The following is a 20,817-nucleotide window of genomic DNA, read 5'->3' on the forward strand; positions in this document are numbered from 1 at the left end:
AGAGACTTTTCCCCCGGGTACAACAGAGTGTTACAAGGGGACATAAATTTAAGGTGAAGGGTGGAAGGTATAGGGGGGATGTCAGGGGTAGGTTCTTTATCCAGAGAGTGGTGGGGGAATGGAATGTGCTGCCTGTGGGAGTGGCAGAGTCAGAATCATTGGTGACCTTTAAGCGGCAATTGGATAGGTACATGGATAGGTGCTTAAGCTAGAACAAATGTTCGGCACAACATCGTGGCCGAAGGGCTTGTTCTGTGCTGTATTGTTCTATGTTCTATGTTCTATCTTCTATGAAACCTCCTATGGATTACCATGTACCATCCTCCCTCAGTTGAATTAGTACTCCTCCATTTTGAACAACTATTGGTGGAAGCACTGAGGATGGCAAAGGCACAAAATGTATTCTGGGTGGGGGATTTCAATATTCACCACCAAGTGTGGCTCAGCAGCAGTAGTACTGATTGTGGTGGTCAAGTCCTAAAGGACACAGGGGCTAGTCTGAGATTGTGGCAGGTGGTGAGGCAACCAACAAGAGGGAAAATCATTCTTGACCCCATCCTGACCAATCTGCCAACTGCAGATGCATCTGACCATGATAGTATTGGTAAGATAGCATTGCACGGTCCCTGTGAAAACAAGTCTTGCCTTCACATTGAGAAGAACCTCCATCGTTTTGTGTGACACTATCACTGTGCTAAATGGGACAGACTTTGAACCGACCTAGCAACTCAAGACTGGACATTTGTTTTCAACCCCATTCACACAAACACAGATAACACAGTTAAGGGATAAAGAAAATAACAAAATAACTAATGTCCTTCAGAGAAGGAAATCTGCCATCCTCACCCAGCCTGGCCAACATGTAAATCCAGATGCACAACAAAGCAGTTGAGACACTGTGGGCCATCCACAGCAGTAGAATTCTATCCCAGCACAACCTGTAACTTCATGGCCTGGCATATCACTTGGCATATCAAGCCAGGGGACCAATCCTGGTTCAATGGAGAGCGCAAGAGGGAATGCCAGGAGCAGTACCAGGCATACCTGAAGATGAGGTGTCACCCTGGTGAAGCCACCAAACAGGAATACTTGCATGACAACATAAGCAGCAAATGATAGACAGAGCTAAACGATCCCACAACCAACGGATCACTAAAAGCTAGTACACAGTGCACCAGGTAATCAGGATGGCGAAGGAATGCAGGACCTTATTTCAAAGGAGTTGCAGTATAAGAGTAGGTAAGTCTGACTGCAACTACACAAGGTGCTGGTGAAACCATATCTGGAGTACTGAAACCAGTTTTGGTGCCCTTATTTAAGGAAAGATATTATTTTATTGGAGACATTTCAGAGAAAATTCACTGGGGTCATGCCCAATATGGAAGGATTGCCTTATCAGCAAAGACTAAAAAGGTTGGGACTTTCTACTGGAGTTCAGAAGAATGAGTAGTGATCCCACTGAAATGTAAAGGTTTCTTAAAGTGCTTGACAAGGTAAATAATGAGAGGATGGGTGAGACTCAGATAAGAGGGCACAGTCTCAGAATAAAGGGACACCAATGTAAGACTAAGAAAAGGAGGAATTTCTTCTGTCAGAGGGTTGAGAGTTTTGCATTTTACATTTGGATCTCCTGATCAAAAGTCATCCCTGACTATTGCACTAACGCTATCCTTGATTTACAGTCCTACCCATCTGCTTTTACTCAGGTTCTTTTTCTGCTTGAATGTCATACATCCCTTAATATCAAGAATCCAATTCTTGACTTCCTGCAGGCACATCTCCACAATAACTATCAGATCATATTTATTCACGATGAACTACAGTCTGTGTGCTATTAATTAATTTACATAATTATAAATGCTGTAAACTTTCACACACAGAACTCTTTTATCTTTATATAGCTAGTCTTGACTGCTTGTCTATTCTTAGGTTTGTTTTCCCGATGTCCCTTCCTGTCAGTGTCTGATCTTCATTTTCCAAATTGGTGTTTTGCTTCCTTGCTTCAATTCTTTCCTTGATTTGTTGCATTTACCCAAGCTTGATTCCTCAGCCCCATTTATTTAGTGGCAATATTTTACAACAGGGATGATGAAATTTTCCTGCTCTTCCTTTCTTTATAGAAGTTGTTTCAGCTTATTTATAATAGCACACTTTTCCATAGCTATCATAAAACCTATTGACTATGGAGAGCAGGTTCGAACTACGTTTTGAAGTTGTTACCTTCAAAATTGGTTTCCAGTTAAGAGCAGATGAGCTAATGTAGACCATTCCCATTCTGGACACCGTGGCTGGAGATGCATTCTCAATGTTGTGTACCTCAAACAGCAGTTTGCAGGAAGGAGCCATAGGAATACGGTCACCATTAGCCAAAGTTAATGTTTTGTTGTCGTCAAGTACGGAGTTTAAATTTTCTATCCAAATAGCATCCACTGGACCATCCAGAATTATCCAGATATTCTCACCTAAACACCAAATAATGCAACAAAATGCACAAAGATATGAACAAGTAGCAGGTTTGGTCTGACATTATTGGTTTGCACAGTAAATCATTGATTAAGGGTGAGCTGTCTGTGGGGTATTTATCTGATGGGTGTTTGTGAGTTATTGTTGGAATCACACTTAAGCTCTGGGGTTGCAGCACAGCACTGAGTACCCTCACCACCAAACACCTGGAGGAAGAACGCCTCGTCTTCCGCCTCGGAACACTTCAACCCCAAGGTATCAATGTGGACTTCAATAGTTTCCTCATTTCCCCTATTTTACTGCTCCTTGGATGCTGCCTGAACTGCTGTGCTCTTCCAGCACCACTAATCCAGAATCTGGTTTCCAGCATCATTGTTTTTACCACAGGCTCAGTCCAGTCTTACCATGTGACAGATTAAGGACAGGGGAGACATCGCCATGACAAGGCTGCTCAGAGAGGCAGCTTGGTCAAAGTGAGAGAGGAAGGAGAGGCTACTGGGACAGAGCAAGGCTGGTGAGAGAGGCTAGGAGAAAGTGAAGACTGCAGATGCTGGAGATCAAAGCCGAGAGTATGCGGTACTGGAAAAGCACAGCAGGTCATGCATCATCCGAGGAGCAGGAGAATCAATGTTTCGGGCAGGAGCTCTGATGAAAGGCTCCTACCCAAAACGTCGATTCTCCTGCTCCTTGGATGCTGTATGATCTGCTGTGCTTTTCCTGCACTACACACTGTTGACTGGTGAGAGAGGCTGCTGAGACAGATATGCGGTACTGGAAAAGCACAGCAGGTCATGCATCATCCGAGGAACAGGAGAATCAATGTTTCGGGCAGGAGCTCTGATGAAAGGCTCCTACCCAAAACGTCAATTCTCCTGCTCCTCGGATGCTGTATGATCTGCTGTGCTTTTCCTGCACTACACACTGTTGACTGGTGAGAGAGGCTGCTGAGACAGGGCAAGGTTGATGAGAGAGGCTGCTGGGACAGAGTGAGGCCAGTGGGAGAGCCACTGGAACACAGCAAGGCTAGTGGGAGAGGCTGCTGGATCATGGTCAGGCCAGTGGGAGAAGCTGCTGGGACAGAGTGAGGCCGTTAGGAGAGGCTAGTGGGACAGAGCGAGACTGGCTGGAGTGGCTGCTAGGACGGAGTGAGGGCAGTGGGAGAGGCTGCCGGAGCAGAGTGATACCAATGGGAGAGGCTGCTGGGACAAAGTGAGGCTGCAGGAGTGCTACTGGACAGAGTGAGGTTGGCAGGAGAGACTGCTAGGCCAGAGCGAAGTTGATGGCAGTTACTGCTGGGACAGAGCTGCTAAGTCAGTGGGAGAGCTGCTAAGACAGAGTGACACTGATGGGAGAGGCTGCGGGAACAAAGTGAGGCTGTAGGAGTGCTGCTGGACCGAGTGAGGCTGGTGGGAGAGGCTGCTAGGACAGAGCGAGGTTGATGGGAGAGGCTGCTGGGACAAAGTGAGGCTGTGGGAGAGGCTGCTGGACAGAGTGGGGCTGGTGGGAGTGACTGCTGGGACAGAGCGAGGTCAGGGGAAGAGATTGCTTGGACAAAGTGAGGCTGCGGGAGTGCTGCTGGGACAGAGTGAGGCAAACTGGACCGGACTGACAGAATGGTTAAGAAGCAGCTTAGTTGGAGAATCAATAATATGAGGGCATAATTTTAAAGAGAAAGGTAGGAGCTTTTATGGGAATTTGAGGAAAGTTTGTTTTCACTCAGATTGTGGTGGGAATCTGGAGTGCATTGCCTGGGATTGTAGTTGAGATAGGAAACCTCACAATCTTTAAATGAGCACTTGAATATCATAACATTCACAGCTACAGGCCAATGTAGATTAAGAGCAATTTTGGCGTACAGACTTGATGGGTGAAAGGACCTCCTCTGTACTGTATGATTCCATGATTCTGTGTGATTGTGAATGGTCATGGATGGTTAAACTGCTCAATTCAAAAGAGCTTCCACAAATATCCACATTGTCAATGATGGGGATCCCAAAATATCAGTGCAAAAGATAAGATTGAAGAATTTGCAACAATCTTCAGCCAGAAGTTCCATTTCGATGACCGATCTTAGATTCCTCCAGAGTCCGTAGCATTGTAGATGCCAGTCTCTAGCTAATTTTCTTCATATGACTTAAAACAGCTGAGTGTACTGAACATTACAAAGGCCACAGGCCACAACAATAATCCAGCAATAGCACTGAAGACTTATATTCTGAGAAAAGAATTAATTTTCTGAGGTCAGGTGAGAATAACTGCCCTTGACATCAAGGCAGCATTTGACTGAAAGTGGTGTCATATATTCCCCAGCAAAACTGTAGTCAATGAAGCAGAACTTTCCAAACTCTCACCTAGAAGGATGAGGGCGGCTGGTACATGGGAACATCACAACTTGCAGGTTGCCCTGCAAGCCACTCAGCAGTGAATTGTTCACATATTAAACATTCGATCTAACTGCAATCTTAGTAACATAGTTTATCTTAATAACTTTGAAAGGTACCTTTTTTTGACTTGATAGATTTCCTCCAAAGTGTTGAGAAGATTCCATCAGTCCAGTCATTTGTTGCAGGATCCAGTCGCCCAAACATCTGTGGAGCAGTGATAGCCTTAGGATTCATGCGCATTTCCCGATGAGGAGCTCCACATTCAGTCAGCGACTGCATGAGAGTACGAATTACACATGTCTTCCCAGAGCCACTGGGTCCCAATGTCATCAGCCCATGACGGACCCTGGCTGTTTCATACAGCTGAAAGGGGGTAAAAGAGAACAAGATTTAAAAGCTTCATTGTGGGAAGATTGGAGGAAAGGGCAATTCATCCTGAGGAAGGATTTTGAGAGGTAATATTAAACAAATATTTAAGACAGCTTTGGTAATGGAATGATTCAATTCAGAATTTTTCTTTAAACAGTTAAACAAAGAGTAACATTGATATCAGGACAGTGATCAACATTTGGAATGGACATTTTAATATAGGTGATAAATATACAAACTATTTAAGGGTCCAGTCACCTACAGTGGAGACTTTAAGATTTAATAGCAGTTAAATGGCCTCCTAAATTCTTTATTAACCTTTACCTTTCACTGGAGATGGGGAACTTCTTTTCCTGCTGAGATATGACTCATCCAAAATGATTGTTGCATCCATTAAAAGGTATGGTGTCTCTTTTAAAATTCATTCCCTGGATGTGGGTATTGCTGGCTGGGCCAACATTTATTACTGATCCCTAATTGCCCTCGAGAAGGTGTTGATAGCTGCCTTCTTGAACTGTTGCAGTATATTTGTTATCGGCTCACTTACAATGCCATTAGGAGGGGAGTTCCAAGAATTTTACCTAGCAACACTGAAGCAACAGTGACATTTTGATGTCCAGTTATTGAGTGACTTGGAGGGGAACGTTCGGGTGGTGCTATTTCCATGTATCTGCTGCTCTTATCCTTCTAAATGACGGTAGTCTTGCTTTGTCCTGGATGGTGTCAAACTATTTGAGTGTTATTAGAGTTGCACCCATCCAGGCATGTGGAGAGTATTCCATCACATTCCTGACTTGTGTCATGTCGATGGTGGAGAGACCTTGGAAGTCAGGAGGTGGCTTATGCCCTGCAGGATTCCTAGCGTCTGACCCGCCCTGGTAGCCACACCACTTAAATGGCTGTCCAGTTTGGTTTCTGATCAATGATAATCACCAGGATTTTGATTCGTGAAGTGATTCGAAAATGGTAATGCTATTGAAGAGTCTCTTGTTGGAAATGGTCTTTGCCTGGCATTTATGAGACACAAATGTTACTTGTCACATGTCAGTTCAGACAGAGCCTGATTATTGCCTGCTGCTGCATTTTGGCATGGACTGTTACAATATCTAATGGTGTTACAAATCCTGCTGCATTTTGGCATGGACTGTTACAGTATCTGATGGTATCAGTGAATATGCTCACCTCTGACCTTATGATGGTCGGAAGGTCACTGATGAAGCAACTGTAGATAGTTGGGCCTTGGACACTACTCTGTAGAACTCCTGCAGAGATGTCCTGGAGCCAAGACCTCCCGCAATAATCATCTTCCTATGTGGAAATGTGTTGCTGGAAAAGCGCAGCAGGTCAGGCAGCATCTAGGGAACAGGAGAATCGACGTTTCGGGCATTAGCCCTTCTTCAGAAATCTCCTGTTCCCTAGATGCTGCCTGACCTGCTGCGCTTTTCCAGCAACACATTTCCATCTCTGATCTCCAGCATCTGCAGACCTCACTTTCTCCTCATCTTCCTATGTATCAATTATGGCTCCAACTAGCAGAATTTTCCCTGACTTCCACTGTTCCAATTATGCTAAGGCTCCTTGATGCTGCTCTTGGTTGAATCCTGTCTTGATGTCAAGACTGTCACTTTCATCTCACCTCTGGAATGTATCTCTTCTGTCCATGTTTGAAGCAAGGCTGAAATGAGGTCAGGACCCGAGTGGCCCTTGCAGAACCCAAATTGAGCAAGTCAGGAAACAAGCTGTTGCCAGGTGGTGCTTTTTGACAGCATTGTTGTTGATAACTTTCATAACTTTACTTATGAGTCAAGGTCTTACAGCATGGAAACAGATCCCTCTGTCCAACTTGTCTGTGCTGACCGTTTACCAAATTAAACTAATCTCACTTGTCTGCACTTGGCCCACATTCCTCTAAACCTTTCCTGTTCATGAGAGCAGATTGATTGGTAATTAGTCAGCTTGAATTTGTCCTGTTATATGCGTACAAGACATATCTAGGCAATTTTCCACAGTTTTGGATAGATGCCAGTGTTGTAACTGTACTGGAACAGCTTGGTTAGGTGAGTGGCAAATTCTGGAACACATCTTCAGTACTATTACGAAAATGTTGTCAGGGCCCACAGTCTTTCTTGTATCGACTGCCTTGAGCTGTTTCTTGATACTATGTGAAATGAATAAAATTGACTGCAAACTGGTATCTCTGATGCTGGGCACTCTGAGTTTCCCTTCATAGTTCTTAATGTCTTGTTCAATGCGAGGTAGTCAGTCAGGATGTATTCCTCCTTTTGAGACTTTCTGCGGACTGAACACATTTAGGAATCAACCGCATTGTGTGGGCCTGGAGTCATATGCAGGCCAGACCAGGTAAAGACAGAAGCTTCCTTCCTTACAGAGCAGCAGTGATTGAGATGGCGTGTCCACCAATCAACAATTGATCATCCTGAGACTCTTAATTGCAGACTTGTAAACAAATTTTACTATCTGCCATGGTGGCATTTGGACCCAGATCGCTAGCACATTACCTGAGTCAGCAGGTAAAGAACAAAGAACAAAAAAACAAAGGAACACGTCCTTCGGCCCTCCAAGCCTGCGCTGATCCAGATCCTCTATGTAAACCTGATAACTATTTTCTAATGATCTGTATCCCTTTGCTCCCTGCCCATTCACGTATCTGTCTCGATACATCTTAAGTGACACTATCGTTTCCACCTCTATCACCTCTGCTAGCAACATGTTCCAGGCCCCCACCACTCTCTGCGTAAAGAACTTTCCATGCATATCTTCCCTAAACCTTTCCCCTCTCACTTTGAACTCATGACCCCTAGTAATTGAGTTCTGCACTCCAGGAAAAAGCTTCTTGCTATCCATCCTGTCTATACCTCTCATGATTTTGTAGATCATGATCAATCAGGTCCCCCCTCAACTGCTGTCTTTCTAATGAAAATAATCCTAATCTATTGAACCTCTCTTCATAGCTAGTGCCCTCCATACCAGGCAACATCCTGGTGAAACTCCTTTGCACCCTCTTCAAAGCATCCATATCCTTTTGGTAATATGGTGACCAGAACTCTACGCACTATTCAAATGTGGCCGAACCAAAGTCCCATATGACTGTAACACGGCCTGCCAACTCTTGTCCTCAATACCCCGTCTGATGATGGAAAGTGTGCTTATGCCTTCTTGACCACTTTACTGGCCTGTGTTGCCACCATCTGGGAACAATGGACCTGAACACCCAAATTCTTCTGTACATCAATTTTCCCCAGGACTTTTCAATTTACTGTATAGTTCGCTTTTGAATTGGATCTTCCAAAATGCATCACCTCGCATTTGTCCTGACTGAACTCCATCTGCCATTTCTCTGCCCAACTCTCTAATCTATCTATATTCTGTTGTATTCTCTGACAGACCCCCTCACTATCTGTTACTCCACCAATCTTGGCGTCAACTGCAAAATTGCTAATCAGCAACAATAGCTTCTTCCACATCATTTGTGTATATCACAAACAACAGTAGTCCCAACACGGATCCCTATGAAACACTATTGGTCACAGGCCTCCATTTTGAGAAACTCGCTTCCACTACTACTTTCTGTCTCCTGTTGCCCAGGCAGTTCTCTATTCAACCAACGAGAATACCCTGGACCCCATGCGACTTCACCTTCTCCATCATCCTACCATGGGGATCCTTATCAAATACCTTACTAATATCCATGTATATGACATCTATAGCCATTCCTTCATCAATCAACTTTGTCACCTCCTCAAAAAATTCTATTAGGTTTGTGAGACATGACTTTCCCCACACAAAACCATGCTGCCTATTACTGATAAGCCCATTTTCTTCCATACGGGAATAGATCCTATCCCTCAGTATCTTCTCCAGCAGCTTCCCGAAATATGACTTGTTTTGTGATTTTATACCATAATGCCATCACCTTGCCTATTGAAACAATATTAAAGAAGTATGTAATAAGTGCCATGTACTGTAGGCGAATGTTTTAATAACTCAGTGCAGTTACCTGAACAAGTTTGAGATTCCAGGGTGGGTGATTAACTAATCCTGCTATTTCCACCTGATTGGCTACAGCAGCCTGCAGTTCCACATAGGTGCTACTATCCAATTGTATACCAGGGAACAAATCACTGATCAGGCTGAGGAAAAGTGGCTCATCTTCATCCACCTGTTAATGAAATTCAAATTCATTATAAATTGTCTATTCTCACACTGCAAAACATTTAGATTGAGAAACTCTGGTGGCCCTGTAGCTCCATCAGAATGACAGCACAAAAGAACTTTTATCTCACACTTTATTAAGTTGCTGCCTGCACAAGGTGACATCATTTGAATGATCAGAAGACATGAAATCTGGGAGAACAACTGTATCTAAACAATGACAGCAGGCCAAATATGTCCAATTTTCTCCAAATGCCTGTTATATCCCACTGACAGAATGTTACAGAGTTATGTGCAAGGATGAAAAAGAGCTGAAACTCCAGCAGGAGTGTGAGTTTCTGCACGCCTGAGTGTGGGGACCACTTGAGAGGTTGCATGATTAGTGTAGACTTTCTGCAGATTATCAAGTTAGCTATTTGTAGGCTTGTTCCTAGGATTTGGTTTTCTGCAGCGATGAGCTTCAAAAGGAAGAGGTTTGGAGAACTTATGATGGTGCACACTCCAGGTCTAAGGGCAGAAATGTTACTATCTGCTGTGTTGTTGGTGTGTCTGTGCAGACAGTACTTAAAGATTAAGAGGGGACCAATATAGTTGCCAGACCATATGGATTCTCAAAATCACCTTTCCCAAAATAGTGTTGTGCTTCAATGGATTAGCCATTATTGTTTGGAGACATTAACTTTGTGGTTTGAAACAAGTGTCATTGGTTTCAAACCAACCCATTTAGGTCAGAAAATCCTTTTTGGAATGTGTCCTTTTGTCCTTTCAAGAAATTGTGGGAGATTAAATTCGCAGACCTGTTTGAATAATTAATTTAAGACCATAAGACATAGCAGTGGAAGTAAGGCCATTTGGTCCATCGAGTTCACTCTGCCATTTAATCATGACTGATGGACATTTCAACTCCACTTACTTTCTGTAACCCTTAATTCCTTGCAAGATCAAGATTTTATCAATCTCTGCCTTGAAGACATTTAACATTCCAGCCTCCACTGTGCTCTGTGCCAATGAATCCACAGGCCCAGCACTCTCTGGCTAAAGAAATGTCTCACTCATATCCGTTCTAAATTGACCCCCTCTAATTCTAAGGCTGTGCCCATGGGTCTCCTCGCCTAACGGAAAAAACTTCCCAGCATCCACCCTTTCTAAGCAATGCATTATCTTGTAAATTTCTATTAGATCTCCCTTCAACCTTCTAAACTCTAATGGGTACAATTCCAGGATCCTCAGCTGTTTATCGTATGTTAGGCCTACTATTTCAGGCATCATCCGTGTGAATCTCCGCTGGACACACTCCAGTGCCAGTATGCCCTTCCTGAGGTGTGGGGCCCAAAACTGGACATAGTATTCTAAACAGGGCCTAACTAGAGCTTTATAAAGTATCCGAAGCACATTACTGCTTTTATATTCCAACCCTCTTGAGATAAATGGCAACATTACATTCGCTTTCTTAATCACTGACTCAACTTGCAAGTTAACCTTTCGAGAATCCTGGACTAGCACTCCCAGATCCCTTTGTACTTTGGCTTTATGAATTTTCTCACTGTTTAGAAAATAGTCCATGCCTGTATTCTTTTTTTCCAAAGTGCAAGACTTTGCATTTGCTCACGTTGAATTTCATCAGCCATTTCCTGGACCAGTCTCCTAAACTGTCTAAATCTTTCTTGAGCCTCCCCATGTCCTCACTATTACCTGCCTGTCCACCTAACTTTGTATAATCGGCAAACTTCACCAGAATGCCCCCAGTCCCTTCAGCTGGATCACTAATATATAAAGTGAACAGCTACGGCCTCAACACTGAACCCTGTGGGACACCACTTGTCACTAGCTGTCATTCCAAAAAAGAACTTTTAGCCCAACTCTCTGCCTTCTGTCAGACAGCCAATCCTCAGGCCATGCCAGTAGCTCACCTTGAACACCATGGGCCCTCACCTTACTCAGCAGCTTCCCGTGATGCACGGTATCAAAGGCCTTTTGGAAGTCTAGATAGATAACATCCACAGGGTTTCACTGGTCTAACCTACTTGTTACCTCTTCAAAGAATTCCAACAGATTTGTCAGGCATGACCTCCCCTTATTAAATCCATGCTGACTTGTTCTAATCCAACCCTGTACTTCCAAGAATTTAGAAATCTCATCCTTAACGATGGGTTCTAGAATTTTGCCGACAACCGAGGTTAGGCTAATCGGCCTCTAATTCTCTATCTTTTGTCTGGATCATTTTTTGAACAAGGGGGTTACAGCAGCGATTTTCCAATCATCTGGGACTTTCCCTGACTCCAGTGACTTTTGAAAGATCACAACCAATGCCTCTGCTATTTCATCAGCCGCCTCCCTCAGTACTCTAGGTTGTACCCATCGGGGCCAGGAGATTTATCAATTTTTAGATTTTTTAGTTTTTATAGCACTTTCTCTTTTGTAATGGCTAGCATACTCAACTCTGCCCCCTGACTGTCCTTATTTGTTGGGATATTAATCATGTCTTCCACTGTGAAGACTGACACAAAGTACTTATTAGGTTCTTCAGCTATTTCCTTAGGAGTGTAGGGAGGTGAGGAACATGGCATCAATTTCCAAGGAGGGTGCCTGTCAGCTATTTCCTTATCTCCCAGCAACATTTGCAACATTTCAATGTCCATTTTTAAAAGCAAAGTGATTTTCAGAATGCTCCAAATAGATTACATCTCCTGTTATAAAAGTGAAGTCTAGACATGACTTTACTGGGCACTCAGGCCTCTGCCAAATAGGGAAAAAATAAAATGTTGGCTGCATTTATCTTACCTTGTTATTATTATGTCCACAAGACATGAAGAGAAATCATAGACTGTTTTAATTGTTTGTCTGTGGTTCTGTTAAAAAAACTAGAGGTTTACAGTATGACAACAGTTCCTTCAGCCTAAATTTGTCCATGTATATATTTTCTTGTGTACATTTCAACGTGAACTCTGCTGGACTAAAACATGGCAATCATTGTTCCAATAAATGGAAGGATTCCAATCGACAGTTACCAGAAAGAGTGTCATCCTCCAGACTTCCATAACCTTACATTGTAGGGACACTGCAATCAAACTAACTTAAAGGATATGAGACACTATTAGGAAAGCAAAAGTCTTTTCAAAGTCATACGGTGAAAGTTCAAGGCCACTGTGTTCCTTAAAGAATGAAGGGCATGGACAGCAAGTCCACGGAATCCTGGATGTCAAGGGATATTGAGAGCTTGATCAAGAAAAAGAAGAAAGCATATGTTAGGTACAATACATTAAAAACAGGGGAGGCTATTTTGAAGTATAGAGTGTAGAGAGTGTAACATTAAATTAGTAGGGCAAAGAGGGGCCATGAAATATCTTTGGCAGATAGAATTAAAGAAAAACTAAATGCATTTGATAAGCATATTCAGAACAAGAAAAATACCAGATAAAGAGTGGGACTTATTAGGGACCAAAGCGGCTGTCCATGTGTGGAGCTACAGGATATAGGTGAGGTCTTCAATGAATATTAGTCATCTGTATTCACAAAGGAGAAATACATTGTACCTGGACCTGGAGATGTCAATTGCTTTGGTGAGGCTCTAAAAGATGTTAAAATTAATAAGGAGGAGATTTAGATGTTTTACAGGGCATTAAAGGGCACATATCCCCACGGCCTGATGAAAATGATCCCAGACGGCTCTGGGAGGCATGGGAGTAGGTTACTGGGGCTGTGGTGGAGATATTTAATACTTTGTTGGCTGCGGGTGAGGTGCCAGATGACTACAGGATAGTTAATGTATTTGCTTTATTCAGGAAGGGCAACAGGAGTAGTCCAGGTAATTACAGAGCAATTAGTCTCAAGTCAGTCATCAGAAAATTATTAGAAGAAAATGCTGAGACAGTGAATAAATCAATACAGGGGAAAGCAGGAATTGAGCTGAAAATGTGTTGCTGGAAAAGCGCAGCAGGTCAGGCAGCATCCAAAGAGCAGGAGAATCGACGTTTCGCTCAGATTTCTCCAGTTTCCTCATTTCCCCTCCCCCCACCTTGTCTCAGTCAAATCCCTCGAACTCAGCACTGCCTTCCTAACCTGCAATAATCTTCCTGACCTCTCCACCCCCACCCCCCTTCCCGCCTATCACCCTCACCTTAACCTCCTTCCACCTATCGCATTTCCACCGCCCCTCCCCCAAGTCCCTCCTCCCTACCTTTTATCTTAGCCTGCTTGGCACACTTTCCTCATTCCTGAAGAAGGGCTCATGCCCGAAACGTCGATTCTCCTGCTCTTTGGATGCTGCCTGACCTGATGCGCTTTTCCAGCAACACATTTTCAGCTCTGATCTCCAGCATCTGCAGTCCTCACTTCCTCAAAGCAGGAATTGATTAGTGATAGTCAGCATAGATTTGTTGGAAAGCTGATCCAAAATGTAGCTCATAAATAGGAGGGAAAAGGTGATGGTGAAAGGATGTTTCTGTGTTTGGGAACATGTGGCCAGCAATGCATCAAAGAGATTGGTGCTGGGACCCTTGCTGTTTGTTATGTACATTAAGGATTGGATGTGAATGTCGAAGGTATAATTGGTAAGTTGGCAGATGGCACAAAAATTGGAGGTGTTGTTAATAGTGAAGAGGATGGTCTCAGGCTACTTACTGGTCTCAGCTCATAAGCTGAGCAGAGCAATGACAGATGGAATTTAATCCTGATAAATGCGAGGTGATGCATTTTGGGAGGTCGCATAAAATAAGGACATACATAACGAATGGTAAATTCCTACGGAGTACTAAGGAACAAAGGGACCTTGGGTGTACAAGTCTGTAGATCCTTGAAGGTGTCAACAAAGGTAAACAGGGTGGTGAAGAAAGCAAACAGGATGCTCGCCTTCATTAGCCGGAGCATAGACTATGGGAAAGTCTTGTTCAAACATTGACTGGGCAACAAATGGAATACTGCATGTAGTTCTGGTTACGACACGATCATAAGGATGTGACACACTGGATAGGATACAGAAGAGATTCACCAAGATAAGGCCTGGGATGAAAAGTCTCAGTTATGAGGAAAGACTGGATTGGCTGAGTTTGTTTTCCTTTTTTACTGCATCTCAGTATATGTGACAACAATAAAACAATCAATCATTCAATTATCTTAAATCCTACTGAATTATGATCACTATCCTGGAGATACTCCCCTATTACCACATCTATTACTTATCTGGCTTTATTCTCTAAAATCAGGTCCAGCATTGTGTCCTCTCTTGCAGGACTCTCTATATTCTGGCCTAAAAAGCTCTCCTGAATTCAATTTACAACTGTCTCACAGCATACATTCCCACTTAGCTTTATATTGCCCACAAATTTGGCAATATTTCATTTGGTCTCCACATACAGTCATTGATAAATATTGTGAACAGCTGGGCCCCAAGTACTGAACCAGAAGAATCCAGATAAATTACATCTACAGCATCCCCATTGTCCACCTTGCTTGTTACATCTTTGAAGAACTCTAGCAAATTAGTCAAACATGATGTTCGATAGTACCTTGCCCTATCTTTGCCTGAATGTTCTTAAACTGTAGTGTGGGTCACTTTGTAACGCATGATATTCATGTTCTTCTCAGCTTTGTGGATTCATTGTAGTTATTCTAATCTCCACTTGAGTTCCAAAGCATGGAGTTGGCAAATGGGTATCATGTGGGAAATGTAAAGTTGTTCATTTTGGGAGTATTATTTAATTATTATTATTTAAGTAAAGAGAAAAACTGCAGAAAGCTGCAGTACATGGGGATTTGAGGGTACTTGTGCATGAAATACAGAAAGGCAGCACACACACACACACACACACACACACACACACACACACACACACACACACACACACACACACACACACACACACGACCCTAACGTATTCCCGTCCGGAAGGTGGGTGTGAAATGCATGTTCCAGCTGTGATGTAACTGGTCAAACCACTCGATGTTAAGAAAAACAATTTATTTAAACACTGTTGTTAAAATACAAACAAAAGAAAGCGAAATTGGCAAACTTAACCAAATAATAGATACAGTATCGATTACTAATTAACTGTTCCAATATAGAAACACACCCCTTGTCAAAAGAGTAAATTCAGACACAGATTCTTACAGGCAATTCTCCTGGAGGAAATAAACATCAAGAGAGATTTCAGAGAATGTAGCAGCTAGGAATCATTTTACTGAAGCTCCAACTCTTCTGGGACCCAAACAGTTTCTGACTGCCACAGTAAAAATATTAGAAAGCCTGATCTGTAGAACTGGCCGCTCCCCTTCCATTGTTACAGCTGTTTTAAAAGTAACCTAAAGGCCTTCTCTGATTGTTGATGTAGGCTGTCTTCTGCAGCCACTTCAGCACCACTTTACAACTTGCATTGAGCTTTGCTGGAGCCCTGCAGCAAGCATGAGACAGAGATGTTGGTCAGAGAACAGTTGCATGTTGAAGTGGCAGGAAGCTCAGGGTTGATGGACAAGAAAAAAGATTGGAATGGAAATCCTGTCAGTGAGAGGAACAGAACTTCTTCAAGATGGGCATGTCCAGAACGTAAGTATCTGTGAGTTAAGTACTAAAGCAAAACTGGAAGAACTGCGGATGCTGAAAATCGGAGATAAGATAGAAATTGCTGGAAAAGCTTAGCAGGGAGGGGAAAGTGAGGACTGCAGATGCTGGAGATCAGAGTCGAAGAATCTGGTGCTGGAAAAGCACAGCTGGTCAGGCAGCAGCGGATGAGCAGGAGAATCGATGTTTCGGGCATGAGCCCTTCTTCAGGAATGAGGGAATCAGGTCTGGCTGTATCTGTGGAGAGCGCACGCTTGCAGAACAGCTCCTCATTTTCAGCCTTCCAAACTCAATATCGCGTTAAATTACTTTAGGGTCTGAGCTCTCCTATATTCTTATCCTAACCCCCACAACCTGACCTTGGTATCATATAGTCTGCTATTTCACACCACCCATTGCTAGCCATTAACAGTCCCCATTAGTAGCTGTTCACTCTTCTAGCCAGATCGTTATTCACTCTGTTGTCTGTCCAACTGCTCTTCTATCCCTTTAGGCTCTATAGCCACCTATCATTTACTCCCTACCCACTCACCCCACCATTTCTTGTGCAAATAAACTGACATTTTCCTAGCTACCATCAGTTCTGAGGAAGGGTCACTCGACCCGAAACATTAACTCCAATTTCTCTCCACAGATGCTCCCAGACGTATTGAGCTTTTCCAGCAAATTCTATTTCTGTGCCTGAGTTACTTTTGGTTTTTATGGTCCAATGATCTTAAGTAGTTGCTGATGGCTGGGATATGACACTATCCTAAAATTACTACAATGATGTCCTAGGCCTGAAGTGATCAATCTCCAATAATTTCAATATCTTCCTCTGTGCTGAGTTGTAGCTCTACCTGATCAATACCTCAGGTTTTATATGCCCGGTGCTGCCCCGGGATACATCCATGCACACTTCATTGAACCATGGTTGATCCCTTGGCTTGATGGTAATGGGATGTGGTAGGCCATGAAGTTACAGATTGTAGTTCAGTGCCTCATGCATGCCAAAACTTGAGTGCTATATGAAATATTTCCCATTTAGCACCGTAGTATTGCCAAACAGTACAATGGAGGGTATCTCAATCTGAAAGTAGGATTATGTGATGGCCATTCTATCAATACTGTCATTGATGCACAAGTGAGAAATCGTGTAAGATAAAAACAATGACTGCAGATGCTGGAAACCAGAGTCTAGATTAGAGTGGCGCTGGAAAAGCACAGCAGTTCAGGCAGCATCTGAGGACCAGTAAAATCCCTTCATCAGGAGTACAGGCAGAGTGCCTGAAGGGTGCAGAGATAAATGAGGGGTTAGGTGCCGGCGCATTGCTGCGAGCATGGACTGGGGGATCTTGAAGGAGAACCGTTGCTAGTGGTTTTGAATCTGTAGTCTGTACTGTTTGTCCTGTTCGGGTCCGAACTCTGCTGGTTTAAAGGTGGCCCGGAGTCGTTGTGGGATGAGTTGGTTACGGAGGCAGGCACTGAGGAAGCAAATGTGGCTGTAGTAGCGAATCTGTTTCAGGACATGGTTGAAGAGCTTCAGGGCAGAGGAAATGACCTGGGAGTTGCAGTGGGAGAGGGACTCCCTGAGATTCTTGTAGAGGGAGGAGGAAAACTTCTTCAAGGCAGGCATCCTTGCAAGAGGATTCGCAGTAGGGTTAAAATCAACTAGGTAAAAACAATGACTGCAGATGCTAGAAACCAGAGTCTAGATTAGAGTGGTGCTGGAAAAGCACAGCAGTTCAGGAAGCATCTGAGGAGCAGTAAAATCGATGTTTCGGGCAAAAGCCCTTCATCAGGAATACAGGTAGAGTGCCTGAATGCCTGTATTCCTGATGAAGGGCTTCTGCCTGAAACATCGATTTTACTGCTCCTCAGATGCTGCCTGACTGCTGTACTTTTCCAGCACCACTCTAATCTAGAAATCGTGTAAGGAAATAACAGGTTTGCTTATGATCATTTTGGAACTCACTGTATGAAAGGAGAATGTGCACTTAGAACATAGAACATAGAATATTACAGCTCAGTGCAGACCCTTCAGCCCTCGATGTTGTGGAACCAATCTGAAGTCCATCTATCCTACACTATTCCATTTTCATCCATATGTTTATCCAATGACCATTTAAATGCCTATAAAGTTGGCGAGTCTACTACTGTGCTGAAAATGTGTTGCTGGAACAGCGCAGCAGGTCAGGCAGCATCCAGGGAACAGGAGAATCGACGTTTCGGGCATAAGCCCTTCTTCAAGAATCATGTCCGAAACGTCGATTCTCCTGTTCCCTGGATGCTGCCTGACCTGCTGCGCTGTTCCAGCAACACATTTTCAGCTCTGATCTCCAGCATCTGCAGACCTCACTTTCTCCTCGAGTCTACTAGTGTTGCAGGCAGTGCGATCCACGCCCTACTACTCTCTGAGTAAAGAAACTATCTCTGACATCTGTCCCATATCTATTACTCCTCAATTTAAAACTATGTCCCCTTGTGCCAGCCATCACCATCCGAGGAAAAAAACCTCTCACTGTCCACCCTATCTAACCTCTGATTATCTTATATGTTTCAATTAAGTCACCTCTCAACCTTCTTCTGTCTAACAAAAACAGCCTCAAGTTCATCCACATTTCCTCAGAAGACCTTCCCTCCATCCAGGTAACATCCTAGTAAATCTCTTCTGCACCCTTTCCAAAATTTTCACATCCTTCCTATAATATGGTGACCAGAACTGTACGCAATACTCCAAGTGCGGCCGCACCAGAGTTTTGTTAAGCTGCAGCATGACCTTGTGGCTCTGAAACTCAGTCACTCTACTAATTAAAGCTAACGTACTGTATGCCTTCTTAACAACCCTATCAACCTAGGTGGCAACTTTCAGGGATCTATGTACGTGGACACCAAGATCATCTACACTACATGAATCTTACCATTAGCCCAGTGCTCTTTATTCCTTTTGCTCCTTCCAAAGTGAATCACCTCACACTTTTCCTCAGTAAACTCCACTTGTCATCTCTCAGCCCAACTCTGCAGCTTACCTATGTGCCTTTGTAGCCTGCAACATCCTTCAGCACTTTCCACAACTCCACTGACCTTAGTGCCTCTTAGTGCAAGTATACTGACCCATCCTTCTATGCCCTCATCTAGGTCATTTATAAAAATGACAACAAGCAGTGACCCCAAAACAGATCTTTGCGGTATACCACAAGCAACTGAACTCCAAATTAACATTTCCCATTAAACACCACCCTCTGTCTTCTTCCAGCTAGCCAATTTCTAATCCAAACTGCTAATTCACCCTCAATCCCATGCCTCTGTGTTTTGTGCAATAGCCTACTATTGGGCATCTCATCAAACGCCTTACTGAAATCCATATACACCACATCAACCGCTTTACCCTCATCCACCTGTTTTGTCACCATCTCAAAGAACTCAATAAGGTTTGTGAGGCGTGACCTACCCTTCACAAAACTGTGTTGACTATCCTTAATCAACTTATTCCTCTGTAGATGATTATAAATCCTATCTGTTATAACCCTTTCCAACACTTTACCCACAACTGAAGTAAGGCTCACAGATCTGTAATTACCAGTTGTCTCTACTCCCCTTCTTGAACAAGAGGACAACATTTTCTATCCTCCAGTCTTCTGGCACTATTCCTGTCGACAATGATAACATAAAGAGCAAAGCCAAAGGTCTGGCAATCTCCTACCTGGCTTCCCTGAGAATCCTAGGATAAATCCCATCCAGCCCAAAAGACTGATCTATTTTCACACTTTCCAGAGTTGATAACACCTCCTCCTTGCGAATGTCAATCCTGTGTAGTCTAGTAGCCCGTATCTTAGGATTCTCCTCAATAACATTGTCTTTTTCCAGTGTGAATACTGATACAAAAAATCCATTTAGCGCTTCCTCTATATCCTTGGACTCCATACACAACTTCGCACTACTATCCTTGATTGACCCTATTCTTTCTCTAGTCATTCTTTTATTCCTGATATACCTGTGGAAAGCTTTGGGGATTTCCTTGATCCTACCTGCCAATGACTTCTTCTGATACCTTCAAGCTCTTCTTAGCTCTCTTTTTAGGTCTTGCCTGGCTAACCTGTAACTCTCAAGTGCCCTAACTAAGCCTTCACGTCTCTTCCTAACGTAAGCCTTCTTCTTCCTCTTGACAGAGATTCAACTTCTTTAATAAACCACAGCTTCCTCACTCAACGACTACCTCCCTGCCTGACAGGTGCATACTTATCAAGGTTCCGCAGTAGCTGTTCATTGAATAAGCTCCACATTTCAATTGTGCCCATCCCCTGCAGTTTGCTTCCCCATCCTATGCATCCTAAATCTTCCCTAATCGCATCATAATTGCCTTTCTACCAGCAATCACTCTTGCCCTGCGGTATATACCTATCCCTTTGCATCACTAAAGTAAACATAACCGAATTGTGATCACTATCACCAAAGTGCTCACCTACCTCCAAATCTAACACCTGGGCAGTTTCATTACCCAGGATCAAATCCAATGTGGCCTCACCCCTCATTGGCTTGTCTACATAATGTCAACTAGGTGAGAGTACTGCAGGTGCTGGAGATTAGAGTCAAGAGTTTGGTGCTAGAAAAGCACAGCAGGTCAGGCAACATCCAAGGAGCAGGAAAATCGACGTTCGGGCAAAAGCCCTTTATCGGAATCAGGCTGGGAGCCTTGGGGTGGAGAGATAAATGGGGGGGGCTAGGGGAAGGTAGCTGAGAGTGCAATAGGTGGCGGGAGGTGGGGGTAAAGGTGATAGGTCAGAGAGAAGGGTGGTGTAGTTAGGTGGGAAGGAAGATGAACAGATGGGACAGGTCATGAGGATGGTGCTGAGCTGGAAGATTGGAACTGGGATAAGGTGGGGGGAGGGGAAATGA

General features: G+C 43.6%; 1 protein-coding gene across 1 annotated transcript in view; it reads right to left on the minus strand.

Moving 5' to 3' along the window:
* Window positions 1-20,817, minus strand: part of LOC122540179 (dynein axonemal heavy chain 8-like) — a 1,249,383-nt gene that overhangs the window by 333,387 nt on the left and 895,179 nt on the right. Inside the window, exons 49-51 of the mRNA XM_043675521.1 lie at window positions 9,235-9,396; window positions 4,964-5,210; window positions 2,221-2,462 (exon numbers count right to left, since the gene is read on the minus strand). Coding sequence (XP_043531456.1) covers window positions 2,221-2,462; window positions 4,964-5,210; window positions 9,235-9,396 — 651 coding nt within the window. The remainder of the gene's footprint in view (window positions 1-2,220; window positions 2,463-4,963; window positions 5,211-9,234; window positions 9,397-20,817) is intronic.

This window comes from Chiloscyllium plagiosum, chromosome 3, assembly GCF_004010195.1.
Source record: "Chiloscyllium plagiosum isolate BGI_BamShark_2017 chromosome 3, ASM401019v2, whole genome shotgun sequence".
In the NCBI taxonomy this organism is placed as follows: Eukaryota; Metazoa; Chordata; class Chondrichthyes; order Orectolobiformes; family Hemiscylliidae; genus Chiloscyllium; species Chiloscyllium plagiosum.